Source organism: Triturus cristatus, chromosome 9 (genome assembly GCF_964204655.1).
Source record: "Triturus cristatus chromosome 9, aTriCri1.1, whole genome shotgun sequence".
Classification (NCBI taxonomy): Eukaryota; Metazoa; Chordata; class Amphibia; order Caudata; family Salamandridae; genus Triturus; species Triturus cristatus.
Genome location: NC_140592.1, coordinates 802912380 through 802927509, shown reverse-complemented (window position 1 = coordinate 802927509; position 15130 = coordinate 802912380). Strand labels below are relative to the sequence as shown.

The 15130-nt window shown below is 41.4% G+C and overlaps 1 protein-coding gene across 1 annotated transcript in view; it reads right to left on the bottom strand.

The window, feature by feature from the left end:
- Positions 1 to 15130, bottom strand: part of LOC146798868 (nesprin-2-like) — a 1144883-nt gene that overhangs the window by 651626 nt on the left and 478127 nt on the right. Inside the window, exons 44-46 of the mRNA XM_085627789.1 lie at positions 8863 to 9153; positions 7060 to 7368; positions 2213 to 2491 (exon numbers count right to left, since the gene is read on the bottom strand). Of these exons, the coding sequence (XP_085483915.1) occupies positions 2213 to 2491; positions 7060 to 7368; positions 8863 to 9153 (879 nt within the window). The remainder of the gene's footprint in view (positions 1 to 2212; positions 2492 to 7059; positions 7369 to 8862; positions 9154 to 15130) is intronic.

Here is a 15130-nt window from a genome sequence, read left to right as displayed (position 1 = left end):
TTGCAGTTTTATATAGTGCAGACTTATCAGGTATTGGAGTGCTTTACATGATCATTGGTTACATCACACAAGATCAAATTCATTTTTGTTGTAGACATGGGGAGATTAAGTGTTTTGACCAGAATCACAGAATGTTGAGCTGAAGCAGAAACTCCAACCTGGTTCCCCAGTTGCAAAGTCTGCAGCTCTGGAAGTAACACCACATCCTCTCCCCTAAGTGCAACATTTAATCAAGTGGTCAACTGGATAAAAAAACATAAAGATTACAAATAATTTAAAAGTTCTTTGTCGCTATTTGAAAACTCAGAAAATATGTCCTCATTTTAGTTTTTTAGAGCACTAACCATAATTTTGATGCAAATAAGACCGTCTCATATATGTAATTTCTAAAGGAAATGCTCTAGGTATTACAGTTTTGATTACATCAAGATGACGTCAGGCGTTCCACACTTTTGTAATAAATATAGAATGTTAGCAATCTAGTTGTTCATTGAGATACTGTTGATAGGTAGAGGCCAGGGGCACGGACTCTGAAAATTGAAGGCAGGTAGGAGAGTGCAGAGGGCAGACAGGAAGGGTAGTGGCAGCACAACAGACTATGGAGGGCAGTGGAAAGGGGGGCAGGGGCAACAAACCAACAATACAGGACTGGCAAAAGAGGCTGTGGCAATATAATAGACCATTGTGGGCAGAAGGAAGAGGCAGTGGCATGAGTGATGTCATGAGTGATGTCACTGACCATGTCATGAGTGATGTAATATGTGACGTCATCAGCAGTGCATTGCGGGCGCGCGAGTTATAGTTAGCTGAACTAACTATAACGGGGGAATTTCAATGGTTTTGTACGAGTGAAAAATCCAGCTAACTATAACGCCCCTGAAACCTATGGTGTTATATATATATATATATATATATATGTAAAATACTACTGGAAGATCATGTTATGGAAAGGAAAGTCCGTTCCCAGGGGAATGATCTAATTTCAAATTATGAGGCACCTTCCTCTTGCATAAAGTGTTCTTTGCTACCCAGGAATGGTCAATTTCCATAAACATTCTGTAACTTAATGCAAGATTGTTCAGCATCCATCCCAGCACTGCGGAGGAAGATATGCCAGTTTTACCTCCCGCAGTTCTGTGGAGATGTGAGGATATGAGTCTTAGGGTTTGAATTTTCTTAGCAAAAGTTGAATTTTAAGTTATGAAGACACATTGGGGCATACTGTAAGTTTTGAATTGAAAAGAGAATGATGTTAGGTTATCCAAAATGCTTCAAATTGAATGGTTTAAAGGTGTTTAAATATCTGGGTCATTTGAAACCGGTTAGCCAAAGACATCCTGGTTGAGCTTGATACTTTAAGTTTGGGTAAGATTTGACCCGATGTACCAGAACTGACAGTGGTAAATCATGCTTCCTTCTCTGCCGCAGGACTAAAATGGGGATCGCTGCAGGACACAGAGAAGAGATCACATTAACAGGATGAAATGCAAAGAGGGGGCTGACAGGGACACAGGCATGGAGGAGAGGCAAGATACTTGAGAATACAATGTGGATGGGATGGTGTGGGAGAGGGCAGGCAGGAAAAGATATGGAGATGGAAACAAGGGTGTCAGAACACAGAGGGGAAAGAGAAGAGTGGAAAACAAGGCATAAGTTGGAAGAGGTTAGTTAAATGACGAGAGCACATCAGGTTCACATAAATGAGAGAAGAATGGATGGGAGGAGAGAGTGACACAGGGACTGGAAACAGGTAGCAAGATGAAGGATCAGAGGGGCAGATGCAAGTGTTGACTCTCCAAGTCCACCTCCAATCAGCAGTAAGCCAGACCTATTTTAAATTGAGGCCTTGATAGATAGCAGGACCTCAGGCATGTAGTCCAATGGAGCGCAAGGGCATAGGATAGGACTGTGATTCATTTTGAATTGAATGGGATATCAAGAATCCTAAACTCTCTGGGATTTTATATGAGAGTGGGTATGGTTAAGGATACTGGATACATTTTGGACAGTGGAGGAAAAAATAGTTAACACCGGCACCAAATCGAAATATGGCATTGCATCAGAGTTCACCAACCTTTTAAAGGCACTCAACAAAATAATCGTAATATCATTACCCTGAATATGTATAGCTGTGGAGGGACACTTTATCTTGCATAAGAAAGAGGACCACTATTTTAACCCACTGGCATTTTAGATTACTTTTCAACGTTACCTCAAATGTTGCACTGGGCATTTTCTCTCGCACGTCACTTGCTGTTTCAAAACCAGCTGGAGCCACCTTGGTCTCTGAAACATCCTTTTTGTTAGGTTCTTCATGGGAAATCTCTGGTCTTGCTTGGATGAAAGGCTCGGGTGCCTGGTCAAACTTTCTGTGTCTAATAGTTTCAGTGTCAGCCTCATTCATGTCCTGAACGTCTGAAGGCGAGTGGTGTTCAGACTCCTCTGAAGGTAGACTCCTCTTTGATATTTCCTCTTTCTTGCTGACAGACACCTGTAGCATGTAAAATGTCACAGAGGTAATGCAGGATATATTGGCATTACTCCATCTATATACTAAATAATGGCAGATTCCACTTAATAAATGAAAGCAGCACAACCTTGAAAATAAAGGAGGCATAAAGCATATCTTTACTTTATTTCATATTTAGTCATTCTTTTCATACATATAGGTACATTTATTATGGAACGGAATGGAGTAGGAATAGAAGTGTGGCTTAGTATCTCAGAAACAGAGTACTCTGCAGGCCCAGTAGTTAATGGAAGTGGGAGGACTAATGTGCTTCATATTCAATAGGTTCAGTTCAAGACCCTACTTCAGTGACACCTTTCAGAGTTGGATTGTTATTGAAGTAGGATGTGAGTGATTGGATCAGTGCAATTGTGAGAAAGGAGTTTGTAGTGTTAGCTGTGGCATATGTATCCTTCCCAGAGCAACAGTTTGTTGCTGGTTTTCTTAGACATGTCCAATTAAATGTCATCTGTTGTTTGAGTTTAGTTTCAGACCTCAGTGGCCATAGTGGCTAGGTAAGAAAGTAGATACCAATTCCTCTACCGTGTATTTAGCTTTCCAAGCATGAGTTACAACCAACCAAGAAACAGATTACTTTTAGTAAGTAGGTGTTCCAACATCTTACGAGGCAGCTATGCCTTTCTCACATCAGTGCCTCTCTCACAGAAAGTAGATTTAGATCTGGAGTTAGATTTTTTTATTTTGATTTGGGTGGGATTGGAGTGTGCTATGCATTTATATTAACCAATAAGAACATAGATTAGCAAATATGGGCGTGAGCAGGAGTGGGAAAGAAGACACTTCTGGCTTCTCAGCAAATGCTCCCATTGGATTCAGGTAAATGCAGTTAATCATATTTTCAGTATCCCACAAGTACTGTAGTTGGTAGTGCCAGAGCTGGCATGGCATTTCTGTGCATTACTGGGCAAGTTTTTCTAAGTGATTGCCCATTTTAATCAGGAAGTACCAGATCTATTTATTGTGCAACAGCCTATTCATGCCAGGAGGAGCTTTAACAATGCAGAGGGGTATGTAACACACTGCTGGCCCCTCAGCAAACATTTACCATTACATTGTGATAAATGAAGTTCATCATATCTTCAGTAATGCATGAGCAAGTGTTCACCATCAGTTGGAGTAGCCAATGCTGGTATTTCTGCTCATTCCTTGAAACTTGTTTCTGGGTCATTGTCCTATTTCAGCAGGAAGAAGTAGGTCTCTTTAGCTTAGGGTGACAGATGGCTCCATGTTATTCCACTTTTTCATTCCTTGACTTTGCTTTACATTTCATTGTTATCAGGTGTTAGCCCAATAGGCTCAATTACAATGAACCAAGAATACACCCTTCGGGTGATTGCACTTTTTCAGGAGGAAGTAGCAGGCGCTTGAAATGCTGCTTGTATTTCATCAGATTAGTATCACTCTAGTTCAGTCCCACTCATATATTTTTCTGTAACTCACAAGTAAGGAAGTGTTCAGCATCTGTTCTTGCAGCCAGTACTGGGTTTCTGTGTTTTACTGGGCATGTATTTCTGGATGATTGCAGTTTTTATGAGGAAGTAGCATGTCTTTTCATAGGTGCTTCAAATTCTGATTGTATTTCATCAAGTTAGTACCATTCCAGTGCATGCACGTGCACCCCAAGGTTCATCCACCTAATGGTTCTTGGAGGAGCTTTAGCAGTGCAGTGAGGGAGTGAGCACACTGCTGTCATCCCAACAAAAGTCCCTCACTGGGTTCTGGTAAATGCAGTTCATCATATTTTCATTAACTAACAGATATGGAAGTGATCACAGCTAGTGCAGCCATTGCTGGTATGTCTGCGCTTTACTGTACACAGAGTTTCCCAGAGCTCCATACTGTCTGCTGTCATCTTCACCATATACATGGAGCCCCTTGGGGTTCCAATCACAGATATCAGCATCAAGATTCAGCAACACAGCAACAAGATACAACTCTATCTTAAAGTCCCCTCTGCTCCAGACACCCAATGCCTCAAACACTGCATGAACCCATCAGACTTGAATGTCCGGTGCCTCTCTGAAACTCTACACAACTAAGACAGAATCCCCAGTATTAGACAAGAAGGGGTATCCAACCTGATCAAGAAATAGTACAAACTTGGCTCAATGACATTAAGATTGATGGGTTTGAATCCTCATTTTACTGAATACCAAGTCACATAGATTCACCTTGGACATCAACCTCCTCCTGAAGGTACATTTAGCAAAAGAAACAAAGAAAGTCTGGTTCCAGCTTTCTCTCCCAAAAACAGGGAAATGTGTTTTTTCAGGAAAGTGAATTCAGAACTGCTGTATAGGCCACTCTCAGCTGGATGATGGTAACACCCTTCTCCATTTCCTCCCAAAGTCCACAATGGCACCCCTTATGGGCATTCCACATGCCTCAGCACATCCCATTGTGGGTCAGAAGAAATGTTATCACATCACCTCCATCCTATTTGAGCTCCATTGGATCCCCTTGTCAGGTCACAACATATCCAAAACTAGCTGCTTCATTAAGACCAGCACCTCTGCCTATCTTTCTGACAAAGGTCACCCTCATTGGTGGCTCTCAGGACACCCACAGCCAGACCACCATCAGATTGGAGACTACAAATTGTGAAAAAGAAATCAAACAGCAGGTCTTTTCCTTTTCTGCACCTAGGATCTGCGACAATATCTCTGTAGTCATATGGACTGCTCACACGCAGCTCCAATTTAAATATATGAGGTGAAGACATGCCACGTTATACAACACCACATTACAATGCAGTAACAATCCAATAAACAGCTAAATCTTCCATCTCTTCTTCATTTCATGCTTGCATATCACCCTGTCCAGTGCTCCTCTCTCTTTTTGGCTAGGTGTGCATTATCCAAATAGAGCATAGATGCATTCACAGGTCAGAGGCTTCAAAGGAAGGGTCTTCAGCATAGGGAGCATAGCATGCATCTTAACCTAGCACATTACTTTTTCCGACACCTGAGATGCAGTAAAAGTAGATAATTTCCTTATACTCACTATTAACCTTTGGAACCAAAGCTACAATCCTATTTTATGGTCTTTCCCCTGACAGTGGTTTTACAATCAAAATCATAATTAGTAATCATAATGGCAGACATTCAGGGAAGTTGAATAGTGGTGAAATGAGGTAGATGCGTCACAAAGGGACATTTATAAACAGCACATACAACAAGGGCAACTTCAAGTCATCAGCTTTGCCACTCAACGTCCAACTGCTCACTCCCACAGCTGACCCACTCTCTGAAAACTCATGCATTTTCATGCTTGCTAAATTGAATTCAAGGAGGGACGCTGAGATCTGTGCCCTTCTAGGGAAATCGCTATTCTACAGTTGGTGGTTTCCCCAGGGAGGACACATACCTTAGTGTACATCCCGCTGTTAAATTTCACAAGCAGCTCTGCAACACCTATGGTGCCTAACATTTTGAAGTTATATATTTCCTCATTTGTGTGGCTGGTTCTCAATTTCTTTCTTAAACATTAAACATTCAATGTTACTTATCCTGTATACAGTCTTCAAATGTATCAGACAATTGTAATATTCACCAGAAATTAATGTTACTGGTGAACCTTTTTTGTGATGACCTGTTGTCTTGTAATAACTGACTTCAGGGTGACTTCAAGTACCCAGCAGTCTGTATTATTTTATGTAATATTGTTTCCGAACAAAATTTTGTTTATTACAATACTTATGGCCCACATTTCTTTGAGGCTATCGGGAGGTCTCTGTTGCTTAAACCGTAGATCGATCTATCTATCTATCTATCTATCTATCTATCTATCTATCTATCTATCTATCTATCTATCTATCTATCTATCTATCTATCTATCTATCTATCTATCGATCGATGTATCATCAGACTCCTTCAGGAACAACATCAAAAATGGTAGTCTTTGGGTTGGATGAACCTCCTGCATTTGTATCCTCTTGTCTCTGTCAAGATTGTACATTCTTAAATGTATACCTAAGTAGTGAGTTATTTTTCTAAACCTTTCTCATCGAGACTCATCTGAGGTCCACTGATCGTTTTTTCTGAACTGTATAGTGGCAGAACAGCTGCTTTAACAGCTGTAATATTTGGAATTAGTACTGAGCATGTCAAATTCTTTGTATTTTTTACTTCATGCCTGCGGCCTAATATTACTTTATACCTTACCACATTTTTACTTTATATATCTGGACTACCATTCTTTAATGACTTCGGCTGTGTTGTGTGTTAAGCTTGACACCATCATTCTTGTAGGGGAGACTCTGTGATTTTAGAAGTTTTTGTTCTCAATGTATATGTGACTACAGACACCTGCTTTTGGTAAGAGATTCACCAATAAATAAGTCCCTAAACAGTTATTTATTAGGACCACAAGATTGGTAAGGTATCATATTATGGTTTGTGGGCAAAATAAAACACAGCCATTTAATCACAGAATCTTTCTGTACATTTCATAGTAGTCAGAGAGCCAATAAGCTCTGTGGAGGTCTGAATGTCTATGAATGCTTAATGTTCACTAATCTTGAATCATACCTTCAGTATATCCATTGGTGATTCCACTTGAGCATTATCTGGTGTTTTAAGGACAGCTGTCGGCTCCTCTCTCATTGGAATTTCCTCTTCCAGAAGCCTCTCTCCGTGGGAATATTTCTTGATTAGCCTTATAGATACTGCAGAAGTGCTATCGCTTTCTGGTATCACGTGTTCTTGGCCTATTTCTGCAACTCTCTTTTTGATCTCTATTTCATCTTCAGTGCTTCTATCCTGTGATTGGTCTTGTTTAACTGCTTCTTTTGATGGTACAACCTTCTCAAGTATGTCTTCTTTCATCTTGACAGCCACCTAAGGGTTTTAAAATAGTCAGGCAAAGTAAAATAAGCATTCAGATCAATTTTTTTTTTATTTCTCAAGCATTCAGTTGCTCATTGAACTTTTAAATGAGTCACAGAACCAAATACCAATCGTATCGGTGAAATAATACATTTTTGTTTTCTTCTTTTTTTTAACATCTTCATTTGTACCGCTATACTAACAAGAAGCAGATAAGTACAGTATATTGGCTTATACACTTAGGGAACAACACATGGTTATAAAAAACATTCATTAAATACTACAGCTGTGGGATGTAGGCAAACACCCACATACAATCATTGTAGCAACCATTCTCTTTTTGGTTCAGAGGTCAATATTTGCAAATTACTAAAAAGCTAGTGGCTCAACATTTCTAATTCTCCAACTGCAATGGGAATCTCTTCTGGAGCTTTCCTGCTCTTAACATTTTTAGCGGTCAGTATCCACTGTCCTACCCATGATAGAAACCATAGAGTTTCCCACTGAGAAACACCCTCCAAGACGCCCTAACCTGAAATATGATCTCAGAATCCTTCCCGTACGCTCTATAACTCACCCTGCTGCTAAAGCACTCTATTGATCTTGTGCTTTATAAAACATCCAGCACAACATGGGAGGAGCATGCTGAGGAGCTATCAACCAGGATCTTGGATGGTTATAGGCAGGCTACAGCTGGCTCAGAAATGTAAGCACATAGATGACACTAGTGGGTCAATGGAAAACAACCAAACCCAAAAAAACAGGAATGCAATGGAAAAACCATACATAATTATCCTATAGATATGTCAAATCAAAACAATTGACAGATATTCTGACTTTGCATGCCTTTAGCGTTGCAGCTTGGATAGATCTATTCCATAAGAGAATAAGGGACAAGATAAACCTTAAAGAAAAATAATAATGCATCAAACATATGGTAGTCACCTCAACCCGAAAGAGTAAAAGGGCCCAGAAATAAAGATGAAAGAGAAATAACATATTACAGTAACATGAAAGACATTTTCTTATTTTTCAGCCTTCTCCATAATTCTAACAGGTGGCATTCTCTTTCTATACAGGTATTTCAATATTGGCAGTTTGCTTTTTTTGCCACATGCCATTGTGGTACTGGTGCTTCTTGTTTTTGTTGGAATAATGCTGTTTGGAAGCCTGTTTACAAGTAAGTTACTTCTTTGCAACAAAGATTCCCCAACAAGGGGTTAGGAGTAAATGTTTGTAGAAGTAAACAAAACATGCATTTCTGAATGAGCAAGTATATACTGGCGGTTAACCCCTTCCATGCGGGGCGGATTCCCCCGCTGTGCTGAGCGCTGCTTGCGCGGGCGTGGTCATGACGGAACGGTTCCGTCATGAGCACAGCTCAACCGACGCTCATGACGGAACCGTTCCGTCATGAGCGTCGAAGGGGTTAAGACTCCGAAAGACTATATACAGGTCAGTTAGAAACTCGGGGGTCATGCTATAAGAACTGATACAAAAGCATACCTCCTTCGCATTCAACATTTCTCTCGGAACATCATTCGGTATTTCAGGCACAGAAAAACTTTCTTCGCTCATTAAAATGACCTTGTCGAGTTCCTGTATTGACTTCAGTGGATCACTGAAAATGCTCTTTGCTTCGAACTCTGAATTTTCAATTTTCGTTTGGATTTCTTGTAGTTTTGTTGGCAGGCTAGTTGCTTCTGCAGTTGGTGAAAGTGTATTACTTTTGACGCCATTTTCAAATGGTAAAACCTCTCCTACGAATCCTTCTTTGTCTTCTCCCTCGTGCATTTCCTATAATGGTTTCCAAAGAGAGGAAACTGCAATTTTTCCACCGTTTGTAAAAATATGCTTTAGAAAACACTTTACACTAATAATGGAAAGCTGAATAGTTACAAACATCAATGTGCTCAAAACTCGCATTTAATGAAAATGACAACATATCTGTGGAGTGGAGGCTACCGTTTATAGGCATGATGTAACTTCCATAGAATTTAAGGTGTTATCATGGTCCTAACATGCTATCTTGGATTCATGTGATAGTTACAAACCAATCAGACTTCGGCCTCAAATGGCACAATTGTAGCATCAGAGTCACTCAATAGTTTTATGCGCCCATAATGCACAGTGGCTTACTATGCACTCTTTCAGATACACACCCCCTTACGAACCAAATAGAGTTATTTAACCATTCAGTGGCCTGCACTAGTTACAAATGACAAGTATGCACTACTGCATGATTTTCAGCAATCCAAACTCAGCGATAAAATTATGCCTTTGACCAAATTAGAATTCTGAGCTGTGCTGGAACACCAGACTCCTGTTTCCATACTGATAGTTCACCAGGAAATAACTTGACAAAATGTGCATGAGGAAACATGCTGGAATGGTGGAAAAATCGGCAGGAAATGTTGTGCAGACACCAATTCCCATGGTTATGATGTAGCGGAAAACGCATTTTATTGTAGGGTGCATTATAATCATGTGAAGATTGTACTTGCATATAATCTTTTGTTGTATAAACTTAGAGTGTAGAATTGTGAAACGCAATAATACGAAACGTAATGTAATTTAGGCGGTGAAAATTAACATGGAGAAAATGAATGTAACGAACGGAAGACATTAACGTGAAAAACTTGTGTATTAAATGTGATCACTAATTGCGTCGTTTTAGATGTAGGTAAATACGTTAATTAGAAGTGCCTTATTTTGTATGCAAATTCGTATAACTCATACAATGTTTTCTTATGTTAGCTAAATTTTGTAGGCCTGTAATGCAGTTCCCTGGAAACTCTCGCTTTCAAATTAATAGTTGAATTTCATGTAGACTGTGGAATTTGTTCTTTCTCATGTTTGTGAGCTAGAATAATGTCTTTGTTTTACTAGCTAGGCAAGAAGAGAAGAAGTTACAATTGTATGGCTTGAGTCAATAAAGGAAGGTTGTTGCGCTTCACAAAGGAGAAAACCTGGGAACCAAGGACAAAATGTATCAAGGAGAGAACACCGTTGTCCCGTGGAAAAACACCTTCAGGAACCTACCCAGAGCAGATGGCGTGATTCGAAATGGATTCTGGAAATGTTACCTACGAATAATGTGTTGTTGGGGGTAGGGAGAGAGAGCCCACTTCTTCTTTAGCACTCGGAGAGACAGCCTCTTAGAACAAGCTCTGTCTCTGTAGCTTTATGCTACATGACCCATTGATCATGGAGAGACTTCTAAGGAAGACTCCACAAGCTGACACCTTTTATCCTTTTTTCCTGAAGATGCTAAAGTAGGGATGTTATTATAGTGTTAGCGTAGGGATAGATTTTATGCTTTTCATTTGCCAACCCTAGATGAAAAAAAACTTGGGTTCATGCTTTCTGATTTTCTGCATCCTACTTCTTGGACTAATTATATTACTTATGTTGCATCGTCTAAACTGGATATGCAGATTTGGCTTCATGCTGATTCCAATGTATTTCTATACCCTCGTCTTGAGATGTCTTTATGTTCAGTTATTTTTAGCTTTGTAATAAACAAATTAACCTTCAGTAGTTGTCAGTGGGTTATTATGTATCCAAACCGAGAATTGGTAAATTGATGGTCTGCCTAACGACTATTCTGCCCTGTGCACTTTCATGCTGTGAAAAAGAGCTATCGATTTGTGACTCTAGAACAGATATAGAATGTATGTGCCCGGCTCTTGCAGTTATAACCCATTCAAATTTGTACTACCAAGTAATCCCACACCTCAGAATTACTGTACCCCACAATATCAGCATTTCCAGGTGCGAGATTCCCAGGGCTGAAAAACGGAATACTTTGTTTTCAGGGCTAAATGTCTACGGGCCTGATAATGATTTTGGCATGTGGATTACTCTGTCACAAATGTAAAGAATATCCAGTCTACCTTATTGCAGTTCATTATATACTATTTATTTTTGCAGTTTTATATAGCGTAAACTTGACTGAAGGTATAGGAGTGTTTTACATGAGCACCAGTTATATTACACAAGGACACAAGCATGGCACTTGCAATCGGGAGGACTGGATATCCCTAATTTTTGTGACAGAGTAACCTGTCTGACAAACTCTAAATCAGGACTTAAGGGAGATGCCCTGACCTGACTACATATGCAATTAGATCATCAATGTGACTCCTGCAAGAAGCCCAATCCAGAACCATAAAGGAGTTTACCACAAAATGTAGAATCCTAGTTAGGGCGCAATTATTGTATCTGTGGATTCCCCCCATCCCCTCTGCCTCCCCCACACACATACGATGCTTACCAGGTATATTCTGTCCAAATTCAAGCATGGAAAAAATGAATCATTCTGAGTTTTGGCATCTCAGAACGGATAGGGAAAACACAATATTACTGTGTTATGTCCTATTCTGAGATGCAGAATTTGTGGGGTAATACCATAACCAGTAAATACTCCTGTATCTTATCTCCTGGGTGAGGTATTATTGTATCAAAATACAAGTCCGGGAGAAATTGAGAGCCTTACGAAGAAATATTTACTTTCTCAGGTTGTCAAAGTATGTATTGTGATGTGGATCACAAGAGTAAGCTGCATGTGTGCATTGGGTGTATGAATAAACAAAACCTAATTGAGAAATGAAAGGTTCACAATTTGATTTTCAGATTTGCACGCTGAATTTGAAATACTCTTTTTTGTTTTTATTTAACACATAATTCTGATACATAAAATGAATACATTTAAATATAAAAGTTTTTTGAACGATTTTCCCTCAAAGAAACAAAGAATGCTTTAGAATGCACATTTAAACAGAATGCTCAACCTGGCAAAATTCAGCGTGATGAAATGTTGCATATCGAGCTGTCAAACATTTCTGCAAAAACTATGGGTGTAGACTAATTTTGTAACCAGGAATTTGTGAGTCCTGGCACTGCGGATTCTTCTCTGGGTTTGTCTTTCTTCTTCTCCTTACAAATCTGTTTTGGGTCTGATATTTGAAAAGGATTAAATCTGAAATGTAAAGAGAAATGAAGGCGAAAGTAAACGGCAGCTGGTGCGCAATCCACCGGACGTTTTTTGCACCTTTTCTGAGTTTAAATGTAATCATACATACATACCAACATTTTAATCCAGGAAAGCGGGAGATTTTGAAATAAAAATAGGGAATGTATTTTCCCCATTGACTTCGGTTGAAGCAGAGTAAATTTCAGGTCCGAGACAGCTAAAATAAAGCCACTTTCGCAAAAGAAAATCAGGAGTCCCCCGACTGAAACTGGTCTGTTGGCATGTACGAGCATAATTGGACAGGTTACTTATCTTCGGTAACGCCTTATCTGGTCGAGACATAATCTAGCTGTAGATTCCTTACCTTGGACTATCCCAGGCGTCAGGCAGGATCCAGAAACTTGTGCTCGAGCATTACCCTTGCACGCTGGTAGGTTGAATCAGTCAGCTCTGACTGACATCGTTGGTGTCGTTCAAGCTGGAAGTGACGTCCGTGTCACCTATATAGGCGAAACCTCTGTGCGCTGGCGTCAGTTACTTTTCACGGGTTTTCACTCCAGGAACGCGGAACCATGAAGTGCACTGACACTGGTGTGCATAGATAGAACAATGTGGGCCAGGACACAAAAAAACAGTCCGCAGTGTGGGGAGGATAGGTGGATCAGTAAGGAAACTGCAGCTAGATTATATCTCTACCAGATAAGGCATTACCAAAGGTAAGTAACTTGTCCATCTGATAGAGACATCTAGCTGCTGATTCCTTACCTTAGAATAGATAACCCAGCAATATACTCCCCGGGGGAGGGACTGTAGACAAGTTTAGATCAGGAAGTCCTGCAGGACAGAGCAGCTAAAAAGGTTGTCCCTGCAGACTTGACTGTTCAGGCAGTAGGGCTTGGTGAACTGGTGCAGTGATGCACATGTTGCTGCCTGACAGATGTCAAGGACTGAAACACCACATTGCAATGACGTGGCTGCTGTCTTAGCCCTGGTGGAATGAGCTTCTAGGCCTCCAAAAGGCTGTTTTTGGCCACGGCATAGCAAATTTTGATGCAGAGGACATCCCACCGGCAGATAGCCCTCTTCTGCACCGCACAACCTTTCTTCGATCCAACGAACCACATGAAGAGTTGCTCATCCACCCGGAACTCTTTAGTGCAGTCAAGGCAGAATGACAAGGCTCTTTTTGGGTCCAGACAGTTGAGTCGCTCCTCTTTTAGAGGGGTGTGAAGGAGCTTAGGATGTGGGCAATGTGACCGATTGCCCCACTTGGAAAGGTGTTATCACTTTCGGTATGAAAGAGGCCCTAGTGTGAAGAACCAACTTATCAGGAAAGATGGTCAGGAAAGACACTTGGATAACAGAGCCTGCAATTCGCTCATCCTCCAGGCAGAAGTGATTGCCACTAAAAAGGCTCTCTTGATGGAAAGCAGCTGGAGGAGGCAGTTGTGCAGAGGTTCGAACAGAGCACAGCCATCACCTTGGTGAATACACGAGGGGCGCTGGTAAAGCCAAAGGGGAGCACCATGAACTGAAAGTGCGTGTGGCCTGCTGTGAATCGCAGGCAGCACCGATGAGCAGACAGAACGGGAATATGCAAATAGGCGTCCTGCAAGTCCAATACCACCATCCAGTCTCCAGGGTCTTTTGGCAAACAAGACCTGAGATAGAGTGAGCATCTTGAACTGTTCCTTTTTGAGGAAGGTGAGAACCAAATTAAGGTCCCATTGACGCATGATGAATGGGGCAGGTGGGAACATATGTACAAGCCCCTTAAGAAACCTGTTTACAATTTGATTCGAGATTTAAAAAAGAGGGTTGGTTTGGAAGCCTCAAGGAGCCAGACAATGCTGAAAGGTACCCCTTAAAAATACACAGAGCAGAGCCCTGCTGGGAAAGGGTCAGAATAAAGAGGAGGTCTTGAGAGAAGGAAGCAGAAAGAGGATCAATAGACCATTCCATTAAATATTTCACAAATTTCCCCAACCGGCAGGCGTACCCAGTCTTGGCAGAGGGACGCTTGGCTGCCAAAATTACATCACACACTTCGGGAGGAAGATCGAATGCTGTCAACTGCCGCCACTCAATGTCCAAGCAATATTGCATAGAGAGGCAGTTTCAGGTGGAGGACACTCCCCTGCTGCTGCTACTGATGATCCTCCCAGGGGGCAGCCTGATCAGAGAATCAAGGCTCATCAGCAGAAGCTTGGGATAGCAAACTCTCCGTACCTTGTCCGGGGCCACAAGAATGACTGGGGCCCCGTCGTTCCTGATCTTTTGAGCATTCTGGGCAGGAGTGGTATGGGCGGAAAGGCGTATAGCAGGCCTGAGATCCACTCGAGACGAAAAGCGTTTCCGAGCGACAGCCCCTTTAGAAACTCCAATGCACCCCCCCCCCTCCCTTGCGGGTAAGTAGTGTGCTTTACAAAGCAGAGGCAAATAGATCTAACCAAGGCTCTCCACACTGCTGAAAAATACCTTTCGCCACATCTGGATGGAGATGCCATGTGTGATCCACTAGACATCAAAGCCTGAGTTCGTCCGCCCTGGCATTCAGGGTGCCTGCCAGGTGCTGAACCACCAGGAATACTCCCTACTGTACCAGCCATGTCTAGAGACGCAGTGCCTCCTAACAAAGGGTCCAGGACCCAACCCGCCCTGTTTGTTGCACACAATGGTGGTGTTGTCCGTAAACACCTGAACCAGATTCCCCTTGATGGAAGGGAGAAATGTTTTCAATGCCAAGCGGATCCCTTGGAACTTCAGGAAGTTGATGTGGAGTCCGGATTACGCCAGAGA